This window comes from Argentina anserina, chromosome 3 (genome assembly GCF_933775445.1).
Source record: "Argentina anserina chromosome 3, drPotAnse1.1, whole genome shotgun sequence".
Lineage (NCBI taxonomy): Eukaryota > Viridiplantae > Streptophyta > Magnoliopsida > Rosales > Rosaceae > Argentina > Argentina anserina.
The window spans coordinates 9,826,276-9,841,378 of NC_065874.1; the positions used below are offsets into that span (position 1 = coordinate 9,826,276).

Here is a 15,103-nt window from a genome sequence, read left to right on the forward strand (position 1 = left end):
CACGCACGTAACATTAGTCAAGGCTCTACTGATCTATGGTTTTCCATCTTGAAAGCTCACAAAATCGGGCCTTGTAATGACTCGGACTCTATTACAAGAGAAGGTTTGCGTTTAGGACAAACCACTAGAATTACAAAGAGACTTCCTATTAGCTAGAGTACTGCCATGTGGTACGTCAAACCTACTAAACATGATTCAATAATGGGCCTTAATGGCCAAGAACGTTTCGATCTTTTTGCTTTTAGTACTTCAAAAATCGGTAATAGTCGTGAAACTGTGGGATGCTCGTTTTATTATAGTAGATAATTTATTGTAACAAATACTCATATTCCTTTAACAAATACTCATACAACGATAAGTTTACACCCACAATCAACACGTGTAGACGACTTCATATACATATGGAATATTTTCCACAGTAAGTCAACTTTTTTCTCTAAGTGCTCCAACAAACTACAAAAAATGAAAGATCAGCCTGCCTCAATTCCCCATACCCTATGTACAAGCTGATCTCTATTCACGGTGGAACAGAAAAGCTAGATCTCTTACACATGAACATGATTCCCAAACCTAAAAATGGAAGTACAGATTTGGGTAGGTAGTTCAGAAATGAATATCGATATGTGCCTGAACATGCAAACCTAATTCTTTAGTATGAGCGATTAACAACAATTTCTGTCACAATTTTGTATCTTTCTCTTTGAATCTGCATCACCTAGCTTCAACTTTTAAAGCATCACTTAGCTTGTTATATTTTTTAGGATTATCCGGCTTCTCAAGCATCTTTTCTGTGTCTTCAGGTTCAACCTTCCTCTCCGGGTCCTCGGTGCCCTCTGAAATGTTACTTAATGCACTTGCAAGCGGCTGATCTAAATGCTCATCTGACGTGAACGAATCATTTATAGGGGAATGAGGTATATCCCTAGAGACAACTGATATCATTGCAACCATTGGGGAGGGAGGAGGATCATCGTCGTCAGAGGAATCTGCTATAATTTCTCTTTCGCAGGAATCAGTCTGTGACTTTCTAGAACCTTTACGTGAAAGTGCATGTTTTACTGATCTTTCAGCTTGTTTAAAGAAACTCTTTGCCATGCCTTTCGCTTTGCGCTTTTCTGGGCTACCTGCGCTACTCTCACCAGAATTTGAAGCCCCGTCTTTTGAAACTTTACCAGACATATCATCTTCCACAACAAATTTTACTGCAATGTCCTTACCATTAACTGCCCGTAAATTGACATGTGGAGTACCCGAGCTTTGGACAGACTCTGTGAAACTGCTTGAACTGTCCTCCGTTTTGGGATTCTTCTGGAATACTGAACCAAGTTTGCGTAGACCCTGGCGAACTGATTGCATTGGACGTTTATTATCCTGATCAGTGCCGCTGCTGCCATTGCGCTTCCCTTGAATTTGAGTACTCAGACGTCGACCCTTTCCTTTTCTAGCCTCCCAAGTTTGTGAAACCTCACTTCCTGGGTGATGGACCCATATGCCCGTTTCTTTTTGCCCTTCAACATCTATCGGCTCATAATTATCTGTCACCCTAGGAGATTTCTCAGATGATACAGACGAGAAGGAAGTTTTATTAGCAGTCTCACTGGAAAAGGAATTTCTTCTATCTTCCATATTTGGCATTTCCGATTCCTGAACACCTTGAGGTTCACTGCGCTGCATATGTACCTCAAGTCAAATAATTGGAATGCAAAAATGAGCATTTTATGCAACAGTGAATTTTAAGTTCTCCAAAAGCTAGATAGAGTTATAACTCTCTGCACTTTCATTTCCTAATATAACCAATCAATACAACCGCTTGAATGAAATAAAAGGTACCTCCTCATTGTTTTGAAGTACAGTTACTGCAAGATGCAGCCTCCCTGCTGTTTTGATGCTCTGAAGAGGCAACCACATGTCATGTCTCACACCATCCCTAAGGTCACCGATATTAATGGAACAGTTTCTGAATATAGAGAAAGAGTATTAGTCCTACAAATTAAAGCAACAATCAAGACAATCAAATCAGAAAAAGAAGAAATACAAAATAAAGGACACTGATATCATTGGTTTGGATTCTTGATACTTTGTGTAAAGTTTTGTAATCACAACAACTAAAATTGAAAACCTGCACTATGGATAAAACCTTAAAAACATTAAACTAATTTAATAAGAAAATGTGATTGTAGAGGTGGAGAGGGACATCACTGTTTAGTAGATCTCTGGATCAGTATTACGTCATCATAGCAGTACTGTTTGAAAATGATTTGACAACTAGAAAGCATAACGAGCTAAGGAAGTTCAGAAACAAACCCAAGGGTATCATCAACAAAGATGTCTTTGTCATGAACTTCAATTGCTAGCAGATTAGGTGAATCCCATGTAATAACCGGGATCTTAAATTCCTCAAACCATTTTGGGTTCAGCGTCTTCTTCCGTATCTTAGTTTTGAATTGGTAAACGCCAAATTGACCCGTCACATAAGGGTCAGCAAAGCCTGAAAAAAATATTAAAAATTTTTATTTCGTGTTAGTAGCTTTAGTGTAGTTGAAAAAGAATACAAAAACAAAACAAAAAATTTGCACGGGGAGAAAAAAAATACCAAACTAACTAACCATTCAAGTCAGAGGCTTTCATCTCGGATGCTTCAATAATTTCTACTTTGAGATGTGCAACAGGCTCCTTCTCATCCACAGAGAACCAATTTTCTGTCATACACAGGAACACATACTATTAGTCTAACATTTGACAGCCAAAGAGAGATCGATGACTACTGCACTAAGAAAAGGATGGATGATTACTGAGTAGCTTTTCTCAGGAGAATGAATTCAAGAATATCTTTCAATTAGTCTAAACCATATCAGAAGCCAAGTCTTTCATGGATGGAGAAAATACTTGCACTTCCTAGGTGAAGACAAAGCTCACGTAAAAAAATATATAGAATATATATTTCTCTAATCCTTACCCTCTTCCGGTGTAATGAATTTCTCCATGTCAAGAACCAGCATATTAGGCTGCAAAAATATTAATAATTAGATTTTACAACCTTGTGTATACCTGTGACAGACATATGCAACTATAACGACCAAAGCTGGTTTTTCATGCTATATAAATCAGCCTCAAAAAAATAAAGAAGCTTATATTCTATAAAGTAAGTCGCATTAGAAATAAAAATAAAAAACCAAGCTCCTCAACAATAGGAAGTTATCTGACACCTATGGAGGGATTTCTGTTATCAAAGAATTACATTTTGCACTGGCCAAGTCTTATCGAAGAACTACATTTTGCAGCGGCAAAGTTCAAAACTTTACCTGAATAAGTGTCTTCTTCAAGGCAATGTAGACAAGCTTACCAAATACCTATGGATGGAGAATTTTTATTTTTTCATATTTTTCAGAGAAAAATGAGATTTTACAAAGGCTTGAAAACATACAAAGCGTAGATGTAAAAGCATTTTACCTACTGAAGTAGAAATGATGAGTATATGTCATCAATGTTGCACTCAGAACAGATACAGATGAAATCTTAGGCCACTGACTCTTAGGCTAATCACAAAGACCTCATTTGCAAAATGCAAGGAGTTGTCTCACATGCACATTTAACATTAAAAGCATAGCCACTGAATATAAAAAAGAATTAGAATATTTGAGTGTCAAAGTACTAAATTTTACCTGCACAAGTGTCTGCTCGAAGGCAATTGAGAGAAGCTTATCCTGGAAAACAGAATTAACAAATGAGCAAGCCAGAAATGAAAAGACACAAGGAAGCACATAGTGTGAGTTGATAGAACAGTCCAGAATTTATCTGCTTAATCAGATGAAAGAATTACCAGCCATCCATCAATCCCTGGAACTTCTGTAACATCAAGCCCACGAGTAAATATAGGCTTCACTGTCATTTGAAAATACGGAGGTTCGACGAAGCATAACCGCACACGGCCAAGAAAAGGCCACTTACGAAGGAACTTCACACCTAACATGACCTACAAAAGCAAAAAGAAAACCAGCTTAATTAACATGACAACAGCTTGTGCATGTCCATGTGAACATTTTATTCCCCTGAAAACAAGGTTATTCATTTGGCTATACATGGGAGACAAACCAACCCTTTTGACAGTAAGACATTAAAGCATAGGTCGCATCTTTAACACTTCAAAAATACTATACATTAGGGGGGGGGGGGGGGGGGGGAACCCAATCGCAACAACTAATTTTCAATGGGGGCACAAAAATTGCATCATAGCAGCCACTACATGTGATTTGACTGGAATGGTGATAATAAAGTTATAAACTACCGGTAAGGCGTTTAAGAACAATGCAGTTCAAGAACTGATAAAAAAACGTTTTCTACTATTTCAAAAAAGATAATAAGGTAATAGGATGTACCACAAACAAATAAAGAAGCATATACACCTCAATAAAGGCAAACAAACAAGGCGCATGCACCAGTGTTCCAGCCAGAACAAGAGTGCTACCCAAAAAGAAAATTTCTGTTTGGTGTACAAATGCTCAGAACTCGCCAAGCACATATGAGTTGGCTATTCTTACAAGTACTTACTCAAGTGATCAGTACTGAAGAGTAGAAAACATCAAACAATAGTAAAATTTTGTCTGACCAATGACTAAAAATCACATTATCAACTCCATGATAGTAAAACTATTACCTTCCCTTCAATATGCATGCCAGTAATATGCAACTTCGCCCAAATTCCAAAGCCCAGCCTTTTCTTTAGCTTGACAGCAAGTATTCCAAGCATATCATCAGCTGTCAGAAAATTCATTCCCAACTCCAGAACCTGCATTCAGTAGGCTGTAATACTTAAGCTTGTCTGAGTTTTAACACTGCAACGAGAACACTGAAACTATTGACAGCATGCTGGAGAAAGTAAAGCATACCAAATGGTCATCACCCATAGACTGACGAACTCTCATCTCTGTGAACATAGGTGGGTTCCTTCCCAAATAAAGGTGCTGAATTACAGTTTTACTCTGGAAACATGGAATGAGCATCATTAAAAGATAAAAATTTTAACTCTTTATCAAACCACAATCACTATAAAAAAATATCGGACTCAGGGTAAATCAATATACTGAAATCGTTAAAAAAAACAGTAATCACACTAAGTAAATAAATGGTTTGAATTCCACAAATAATGTTGAAGTAATTTACAGGTATCACCAGATAAAGATTCATGGTAAGTTGAACAAAAAATATGCTAGCTTAAGTGAACCACAATAGAATTCAGCTCAGAATTCAAGATTTGTTTACAATCCCCTTTAATCATTTTTATCTATTACCAAAATTCTAAATGCAACTGTAAGATGCTGATACGACATAGAACAATAAGTTTTTGCCACTAACTTAATGTGAGCATTTACTATAGCAAGTAAAATTCATCCTGAGTAGTTAAAAATCTAAATATTTAAATGTCAAAAATTAAACAATCAAAATTTGATTAACAGTTATTGTAAAAATAGCTCCAGATATTCATATGACAAATATTATCAAGCATTTAAAACTAACACTTGAACCCATAGAGGAAAGAGTTAAGTACATTAATTTGTATGAATATCCAAAATCCAAGATTTTTGTAAAGAGAGTATTTTGGACCAAAAGACCACTCTAAGATCAATGAATTAACTAAACCAGAGTAATGTAAATCAGAAGGTGAAGTCTTACAACGGTCCATGGTTTGTACTTCTCCAAAAACCAAGGTATGATAGGGAGAAGAACTCTCTGGGAAACAATCTGTTCTATACATATAAGCCATATCTTTTCAACTGCATGGTTCAACCATCGCACTGTTTCAGAATCAGAAAGTACCTGAAAATTTGGAAAGGACAAAAAAAAAAGGAACAAGGTAAAGAGAAGTTTTAGCACGGCATTGCAACTCAAATATAATTTTCAGAGAGGTGAAAAGGTAAATTTACTAACAAAATGCGCAAATAATGAAAGCTCAAATCTGACATTATATCCAACAACATTTCTTGTGTGGTCCTTCTTAATTTGTATCACTTATTTGCAAACAAATTATTTGTAACGCTAAAATATCAACAGAGACTCCTCTGATCCATGGACTGATCAGTAGAACAGTGATGAAGTGAATAACACAAGAAAAATATAGACATTACCCTTCTCTGATTCCCCTGCTTTCTTTCTTCGAATTGTAGTTTCCTCCGCAAGCGCATAACATACCGCTCATGAACCTTTCAAAAGCACAAGCAAAATAGTCCCTCTTAGCATTTTCTAAAGGGTTAATTCCTCCTATGGTACCTAGAGTATGGCTACTTGGATAATTTGGTACCTGATGTATGAAAACGGACAATTTGGTACCTGACGTTCTCATTTGTAAGCCATTTTGGTACCTCTATCAATGTTGATCATATTTTTAGGGTTATTTTCGTTATTCTAGCCCTAAACACATTAAATTCACATTTTTCTTCATTTCTTCCTATAATTGTGGCCTCTTTCGAGATAATTATATTGATATATCTACTCCACTTAGCAACTACTTCGCATATATCAAAAATAATTTTTTTTCTTAATATACTTATTGTATCCTAATTATTTTTTTGCAAAGGAAATAAATTTCCTTTATGCAATTGTACTTTTTATTAAAATATATTTTTTAAATTACTTATAATTAAAATTAATTTAGATTGATAGCTATATTATGAAAATTTATATACGTAAATCATCACATATACTAAGTTGATGAGTTATCAAATTTTTAGTGATAATTTAGAGGCAATTTGAAGGTATTATGAAAAAATGAAGTAAAGTAGAGATAAGATGACGGAAAGAACCCTGAAAATATGGTCAAAATTGACATAAGTACCAAAATGGCTTAAATTTGAGAACTTTAGGTACCAAATTGTCCGTTTTCATACATTAGGTACCATAGGAGGAATTTTCCATTTTCTAAATCATTCGATTACGTGTCAATATCCTTGAAACTTCGAAAGTTGAAAGAAAGGAACTTTGCAATAGGGACCATCCAACCCAAAAAAAAAAAATCCACAACCTTAAATGAATATCTACAAAGTGCTAAGTATAACGAAACTGATTCTAATTCCTGGCATAAAGAATTTCTATTCTTTTCTCTACTTGCTTTAATCTCTTAGAACAAAACTGATACCTTACCATGAGCAATGAGTGATAACAAAGTTTAAAAGGAAAACAGTGATGCTTACTGCAAAGAGATAAATCAGAGAGAGAAAGTAGGCAAATGCATGGCAGCAGTTGTACTGAGAGAGCAACCAAAGCACACCCAACACAATGCCCACATGATGTATCAGCGTCACCTCTGTAATATCCATCTCTTCTTGTTCTTGAACCCAAAAGGCACCCACTTCAAAGCTCACAGACACAACTAAGAATTCCTGCCCCTAAACTTCAACTCAACCCAAAACTGGTCTCCAACTTCAAAGCTCACAGACACAACTAAGAATTCATGCCCCTAAACTTCAACTCAACCCAAAACTGGTCTCCAACTCCCTGACAAGATCACAAATTGAGAACTAAACATGGGAAGAAAATGCCAAGGCTGCAACCTTTGAACCCCAAAACCCTTGGAACCCAGAAAAGAAGCAGAACCCAAAAGAGAAAATCACCACTTGAGAATGCAAGATTGGATTTTACAGTTACCCAGAACAGCATTGACCAACCAAGAGAGCAAAACCCAAAGGGGAGATGGAATGTAACAGAAACTGCTGATTGAGATCAAAGTAGAGGAAGAAAGCTTCAGGGAGAAAATGGTTTGGTGTTTTCCAGGCAAAACCGAACCGTAAGGATGAAGTAACTGGTGAAGAGGAAGAAGCACCAAGAGAGAGAAAGAGAAAAGAGAAAGTAAAGAAAGCAGAGAGTAATATAGGAAGGTGGGCAGGAGAGAACGAATGAATGAATGAATGAATGAATGAATGAATCAGTTTTGACTGGTTTTCCCCAAAAAACACTAGCACGTATATAAACCACGTCAAATACGTGTGTCGGCATTTTGGATTTAAACTATAGATATTCAATACATGATTGTTCTTCGATTATCAATTTTCTACAAAGTTGGATTAAGTTAATTGAACAATTTGAACGAGTAATCTCAATTAGGGATGCTAGGCTAATCTTAATCTCACATGCCTCCGTTTGGACACGGCACCATTATCACAGCCTAGTCATGATTCTGGCCTTCCACGGTTCCACCCCACAACTTGTTTGATTTGTTTTTCTTTAATAAAATATTTATTATAGATAACATTTGAATTAACTAAAAATTCATTTTTTTATATTTTTTATATGAATTAAGACATAAGCATAAACTCAAAAATGAGTAGATCCAAACTTGATTAATTAATTAATACTGAAATGTTTAAATTACCATTATTTTCACGTAAGTTAGCAAGCTATCACTCTTATATCTAACAAGTTTATCTTCTCATTTTTTAGTATTTTTCTGGCAATTTTAAATTTTCCGGCCAAACCAGTGGTAATTTGGAGGAGAGCTAATATATAAAGTTGTTCATTACGTCATGGGTCTTCATCTAAGTACCATATTACATTTTTTTTTTAGAAACTTTGAAATTTTGAATTTTGCTCACCAAAAACCACAGTAGCAGTTAGTTGTTCAGTCAACAGTATAAACTAGATTCATAATCAACAATAACATGTAAATTCCAGCCGACAGTAGCACATTTCAAGTTGATAGTAGAAACTAGTTTCATACTCAATGGTAGCAAGTTGCTTAATTAGATGTAGCTGTTAGTTTTATACTCAACAATAGCAGTTAGTTTCTCAATCAACAGTAGTAAATAGTTTATTAGTCGATAGTATCAGGTGGCTTTTTAGTCAACAGTAACATGTACACGTGTAGATATGATATATGGTAGTGAGATTAAATTTGAAATTCTCTTAAATGTGATGGGCTAAAGAAGAGTAAAAAAATAAAATACTATATAATATGTGGCAGCTTGCCATTATGTGGTCTTTATTTGTAATTTTTTGTCATAATTTACTCTATCAAATTAGGAAATGATTTTTTTGTAACCGATATGTTATTCGGCACTTATTAGTAATATGTTATTTCTTTAATCCAATATTGATTTGTTTCTATAAGACACTACCTTTGTCACTCTCCCTTGCTTGTTTCTTTATTTATTGGCTTTTTCTCTATTGGGTTGATAGGTCCTAAAACCTTATAGTAATGCGGACGTGAAGTTGTTGGGAGCTTAATAAAATGGGGTAAACAGAACTTGATTAATAAGGCTTAACCAATGACTTGAGCTAGTATCTGAGTTCACTGGGTCTGGCTCTCTTCAAGGGTTCTGGTTAAAGAAACCCTGAAATGCATATTGCCATGTTTAGATCCTAAAGAAACCCTGTTTGTCAAAGTATGTCCATAAGAGAGATACTAGCTGGCATAGAGATATTTAGATTCCTTTACCAATTACGTTTTTGAATGAAATAGGTTTAAGTGTGTTTGGTTTTTCTGCTGGAGATGCATTTAGGATGCCAACTACTTAAAATGAGTACATTGATCTAGTGGCGTTACATATTAACAGAAAAGTTGGTGAGACTTGCCGGTGAGAAACTTCTTATAAATGAGTTGCATTAAGGATGATCTGAAGTGTGAACATGTATCTCTTATTTTCAACAAGTGAACATTACTCAACAAAGAAACTACCGATCATCCTAACAAATATATAGAATACGAATTTGCATTCTTTACTTGGATTTTTTGTGTTTGGATTTGCTTGGATTTTATATAACCGTTGGATTGAGGAAGAATGTCAATAGTTATAAGTCGATTACATCATTTTTACTCAAGTCAATGGTTTCAAAGATCCAAACAAATCCAAACACAGAAGAAATCCAAGCAGAGATGGGACCCAGATTAACATACAGTATTAGCTTTTACATCTGACCTAATGACTTGTCTGTGGACCTATGGAAGTATGGAGTTAGTTAATTTTGGTTGGTGAGTTAGTTAGAAAATGATGGACCAGAAAGGATCAGCATTGATGAAGAACTGTGCAGACCTGGCTCCCCTGATCCAGTGCACTCGAGCACCATTAATTCACTTGGTCTCCCTTGACTTGAAGAGATGGACCTTCTTTACCTATCTTCGATCTGCTTTATTTAATCCGCAAGATGAAAGATGCATCGAGATCCAAGAACTAGGGTTTTGGACTTTTGGGTCGTTTCTGAAATTGCCAGATGCAAGAATCAAGATGTTATATATACATATATGGGTATATGGTCCCTTCATCATTCTCAAAAACATATAGCTCATCGATCCACATTCTAAAAATGGCTATGGGGTATTTGGGTTGTTCAGATCGACCAAAACTTGAGGCAGTGTCAATGTGCCATCATTGTTCATGACGTACTTCACTCTCTGGCTTCTGCATTTACAAGTGCATGTGAGAATTGTTCACCAACTAGCATATGGAAATATACCACCTTTGGGTTTTGGTTATACTAAAATGGTGTAAGACACTTTCGATCCCTAAGTGATCTGCAAACCGGATCTATTTAGGGTTTTTTTACAAAATAATATGTTTCCGTCCGGTTGCGCGTCCTCAATGTTAGTGCCAAACGGGAGTTGAGCTTGGGTTAGTTGGTAGCCGAGCAAGGTGGATGAGGGTGGTGGGTCGATAGAGGGTGTACGTGGTTGCTCCAGATATTTGTTGTTCGGATTGCTGGTTTTCGTTTTTGGGTTGCATGGGTTGAAGTCTAATTGTGATGTTGCTACCGCTCTTGAGTCCCCAGGTTGGTCTTGTCGGCGAGTGGTGCTGGCACCGTTGCGGTGCGAGAAGGGGAGCGGAGGCGCCGACAGTTTAGCTGGGTTGCTCTCCTAACCCAGGTCGGATCTTAGCGAGTTCCGTTTTGTGATTTTGTTGCATGGTGAGTAGTGTTTGCGGTTGTGGGTTCGAATGGTGGTTCAATAGATGGCAGCCGACATTGATGTTGGGTAGTGATTTTCTGTAGACTGGAGGCGGCGGCGGTGGTTCAAAGGCAGGTTTTGGGTTCGCTAGCACCGGAGACCTTTGGTGGTGAGCCTGGGTTGGGTCAACTAGGAGTTGTGTGGTGGGCTTGGGCCTTTGGAACAGGGTAACACAACCCGCCCCAAATATTATCTTAATATCTTGAGTAAGTCGTGCAAAGACCACTAACAAATGAGATATATCAAAATTTCGGCATAGTCTCCCTTAAAAGTAGCCAACCCAACCTGCGAAAAACTGCACTACTAATACTATCCAACTATCCTGGAACCCTCTTCTCCCTAAAACAATAATATCAATCCAACACAAAATTATCCATATGAATATAAGCAATTGATATTCAACTCCAACATCAAATATTCCAAACTTAGTCACACAACTTAAATCCAAACTCTTCAAACATAAGAAAAATAATCCAATTAATATTCAAAGTATCAGAGCAACTAAATGGGCATAAATAAAACGACTTATAAGCTAAGTAGGTAACCTACAGTTTGGTACTCGGCGGAAAGAACGCTTCCTCACAGTAGTTACAGGAAGTCGGTAAGCCCGCGAACTGGGAATTTGAAAACGAATGACTCAGGGGTAAGTATTTAAAATGTTAGAGTGAGTAGACAAAATAAATATCAGAAGTAATAAGATTTAATGGGTACTTCTCCAATTTCTTTAATCAATAAAAGAAACTCAATGCATGCATGTAATGTTAAATAAACTCAAACAATAACAGAATCGCTTAGCAGACTAGTCCCCGTTAGTCAATAAAATCCAAAGAAATAAATATAGGAGATGGACTAGCCCTGCTAATTCAAATAAAATATGCAAGAATAATTATAAGGAGTGGACTAACCCCGCTAGTCAAAAGAGGATAAATCAGTTTAACAAAAAAAATAGTAGACTACCCCGCTAGCAAAAAAAATTAAATAAGTCATACCATATGCCCTCGGGCAAAATATATTTGACATTGCCGGCTATGTCTCATCGCGAAATCGAAATCCTTGATTCAATCACTTTCCCTTCGAATTGGTTCAAATACTTTGGTGGGATTGTAGTATGGATCGAGACCTTCAAAACGTACCAAGCATCCCGGCCTATGGTGGTCGGAGGAGGGAGTTCCAGCGAGTGGGTGGTTCGGCTGCAGAGGACTTCTCGACGTCGTATCTCCCAAACGGCGCAGCTAGGGGCTGTGTTACCTACCCAAAACGATTGGCGACCCTTCTGGCTTCAAGATGGGACCAATGCGGCGACCCAGTTTGGCCGGATGACGAGATCCGGTGCTGCTACAATGACGAGGTCAGGAAATGCAGGCCATTGCGTCTCTCTCTTCTTCCTTTTTTTTTTCTTTCTTTCCTTTTTTTACCTCTTTCCAGAATTGGCAATTTACCCATATATATAAAAACCTCCACCGTAAACAGTAACTTTCTAAATGGGGCATTTCTCCGACAAAACTCTTTTACAACAACCCAACGCCAAAATGCTAAATTCGGATTTCGGTTATGGACGTATAAACTTGGATGATAATAATATTTAACGAAATAAAAAGATTCGGGTCGTATCACAGGGGGTTTGTTTTTTTTTTTGACGTCCCTCACCCATGCGGGTTTAGGGTGTTGTTAGGTAGAGTTTGATCGTGTCGTTGAGTGCACATGTTTATGGTGCATATCATTTCCATGGATTATTTAAAAGTCGATTATTTCTAGGTGTCAATGTAGTAGGAAGGTTGTCTTTGTAAATATGTCAGAAATTTTGGTATGTGATGCTATTAGAGCGATTTTCTTCTTGAGATTGGCGGCAAGTAGGATATCGGCTACTTTTGGAATCAGTTTTGATTGGTTCAGGGTTGGGCCTTCTTGGCTCATGTCTATTGTTTTTTATGATAGTTATGTGACTAGCAGTATTGGTCGAACGGAATGTGGGAAATTTATTCTACTATCGAGTGTTCATTTGTTGTAAGTTTTTATGGTGTAATATATATTTCCTTTTTCTCAAAAAAAAAAATTGTGTAAGACAGTATGATCGACTGTATGGGTATGGAGATCTCTTATAACGACTGTACGAGTGGTCATATATTCGTGAATTTATATAGCATCATTTTCGTGTTGGTATCAATAGCATTATAGCTTGTTGAGTTGTTGGCTCTAGGTAAACTCATTATGATGTACTATAAATATCATTTTCAAGCTAGGTGAGCCAAATTTTTATCAATAGAATGACTTTTTGGCATGAACATTTTTGTTCAATGAAGAATGCTTCAACAAGATTTATAATGGGTTTTTTGATATGTCATATATACACTTATGAGAATGGAAAATAGGTACGTAACATGCAAATAAACAAATATATGCATGTAAGAAACGAACCATTATGTTGATTTAATTTGTTTCTTAGTCGTCTTAGTAGATCCTTTTTCTGATCAATGAAATAGGAATATTATTCTCCTCTACCGCGGCAATATAAAGAAAAAAACTAGATGCAACAACTTTCTCGTTGTTCTTTATTCAGGGAATACCCTCCGATAATAATGATAATATATCTCGATAGTTTTATCGAGTAGCTAAAATAAGAAAGATCATTGTCCACATGTACCTTTATCTATCGAAATAAGAGGTGTAATTGGTCCCCTCCGGTTTGTTGTCAATTTCTAAATTGACCGACCTGAAAGTTCAACTGTGTAATACGTAAATATAATACATACTTATCCTAATCCACCAGGGGGCGCTTACGTCATTCATTTTGATTTAATCCTTTACGAATGCAAATATTGTCTTGTTGATTTGGGAACTGGTCTCAAACACAGGCAGCTGTGGTTTGAGTTTGATTTTGTTTAATTAATGACATACATAATTGGCCTCAGAGTATTATTAATTTGTTCTTGCTAACATTAGCGAATCTTATAAAAACTTGTTATTCAAGTAAGATGTAACATGAAGAAAATTTCAATACATCTCAATGGCGCCAGGCTTTTTTGCTAAAGAAAAATAAATAAAAAAGGTTTTAAAAAACATAGGCTAAAGAAAATCTGTTGTCCCCATTTTTCTGTCTCCATCCCTGCCCCTCCACTCATTTGTTGACAAGTGTGTATTTTCAGTCCAGCTCATCTAATAGCCATCTAATTCCGTTAACTACATTACCAAAAAAAATTACTCCGTTAACTAAACATGAAGGAAATTCAGAATCACAAAAAAAAAAAATTAACAACCATGTAAGTTTGATGTCTAATAGGGATCATGTTCTTTCCCCAAGCCAATAAAATGGAGGTAATCTAGATTTGGAAAGTTTGGGCCAAGTTGAATAATTGATCAAGATGTTTAGAAAATTTTTAGGTGGGTTGGTGGTACATGTAGTCTGTGAGATTGATTAGTTTTGCCCAATTTAAAATGTCAAAATTATGGGTTCATCAACCTTCTCTTTGAATATGTGTAATGGTCGGAGGCTTCTAACTAGTTCTATTACTAAAATCAGTCCTTTGTTGAACCATCTCCATTAAAGGTAGTGCCGCACCAGCCACTTCATCACGATCCAAATCCTTGAGATCATGGGAGTCGATGCAGTCCAAGTTCCTTATTATCACTGATGAACCGGTACATATTACTCATTAATGGAGATCGTAGTCATCATACTAGTGGAAAAATCAAGTTTCCTGGATCAAGACAATATAACTTATGAGTCATGAACCCAGATCTTACTCATGAACCCATATCAATTGATCATATCCATGAACCTGATCTCAATAAGATCACTCATGAATCTAATCATAATCAAGTCTGATGATATCACTCATGAACTCAATACCAATCAGATCAAAATGTCCCAAATGGGCAAAAGTCAGACTAGAGCATCCTGGATATGGAGAAGAATCCTTGTCGTATTGCCAAAGACAATTATTTTCATCATCTCTTTAATTTGATTTTTTTATAATAAGTTATTACAGATTAACAGAGTAAAATGTCTGTTGGCTGAATTGGGGTGGAGGTACAGGTGTCAAATGGTTAATGGAGGGACAGGACCAGAGACAGGAAAATTGGGACAACAGATTTTCTTCCATCCAGAGTAGCTTGCACGTTGTGGTTCCAAATGTGATGATAGAGCTACGTCAAAGATGGATTGATGGTTTCAAAGGA

General features: G+C 36.4%; 1 protein-coding gene across 3 annotated transcripts; it reads right to left on the reverse strand.

The window, feature by feature from the left end:
* Positions 1 to 312: 312 nt before the first annotated feature.
* Positions 313 to 7,882, reverse strand: LOC126786855 (C2 domain-containing protein At1g53590-like). 3 transcript variants are annotated; one of them, XM_050512813.1, is made up of 13 exons: positions 7,185 to 7,879; positions 6,123 to 6,197; positions 5,671 to 5,814; positions 4,887 to 4,979; positions 4,655 to 4,786; positions 3,821 to 3,973; positions 3,663 to 3,704; positions 3,303 to 3,350; positions 2,957 to 3,005; positions 2,607 to 2,699; positions 2,305 to 2,488; positions 1,831 to 1,957; positions 315 to 1,668 (listed from the first exon to the last, which is right to left on the reverse strand). In XM_050512813.1, the coding sequence occupies exons 1-13, from the start codon at positions 7,308 to 7,310 to the stop codon at positions 712 to 714; spliced, it is 2,223 nt and encodes a 740-aa protein (XP_050368770.1). In that variant the 5' UTR covers positions 7,311 to 7,879; the 3' UTR covers positions 315 to 711. The 3 variants fall into 3 exon arrangements, with proteins under 3 accessions (XP_050368772.1, XP_050368770.1, XP_050368771.1); XM_050512815.1 differs by lacking the exon at positions 6,123 to 6,197 and having other exon boundaries at positions 313 to 1,668; positions 7,185 to 7,882; XM_050512814.1 differs by lacking the exon at positions 3,303 to 3,350 and having other exon boundaries at positions 317 to 1,668; positions 7,185 to 7,877.
* Positions 7,883 to 15,103: the final 7,221 nt, after the last annotated feature.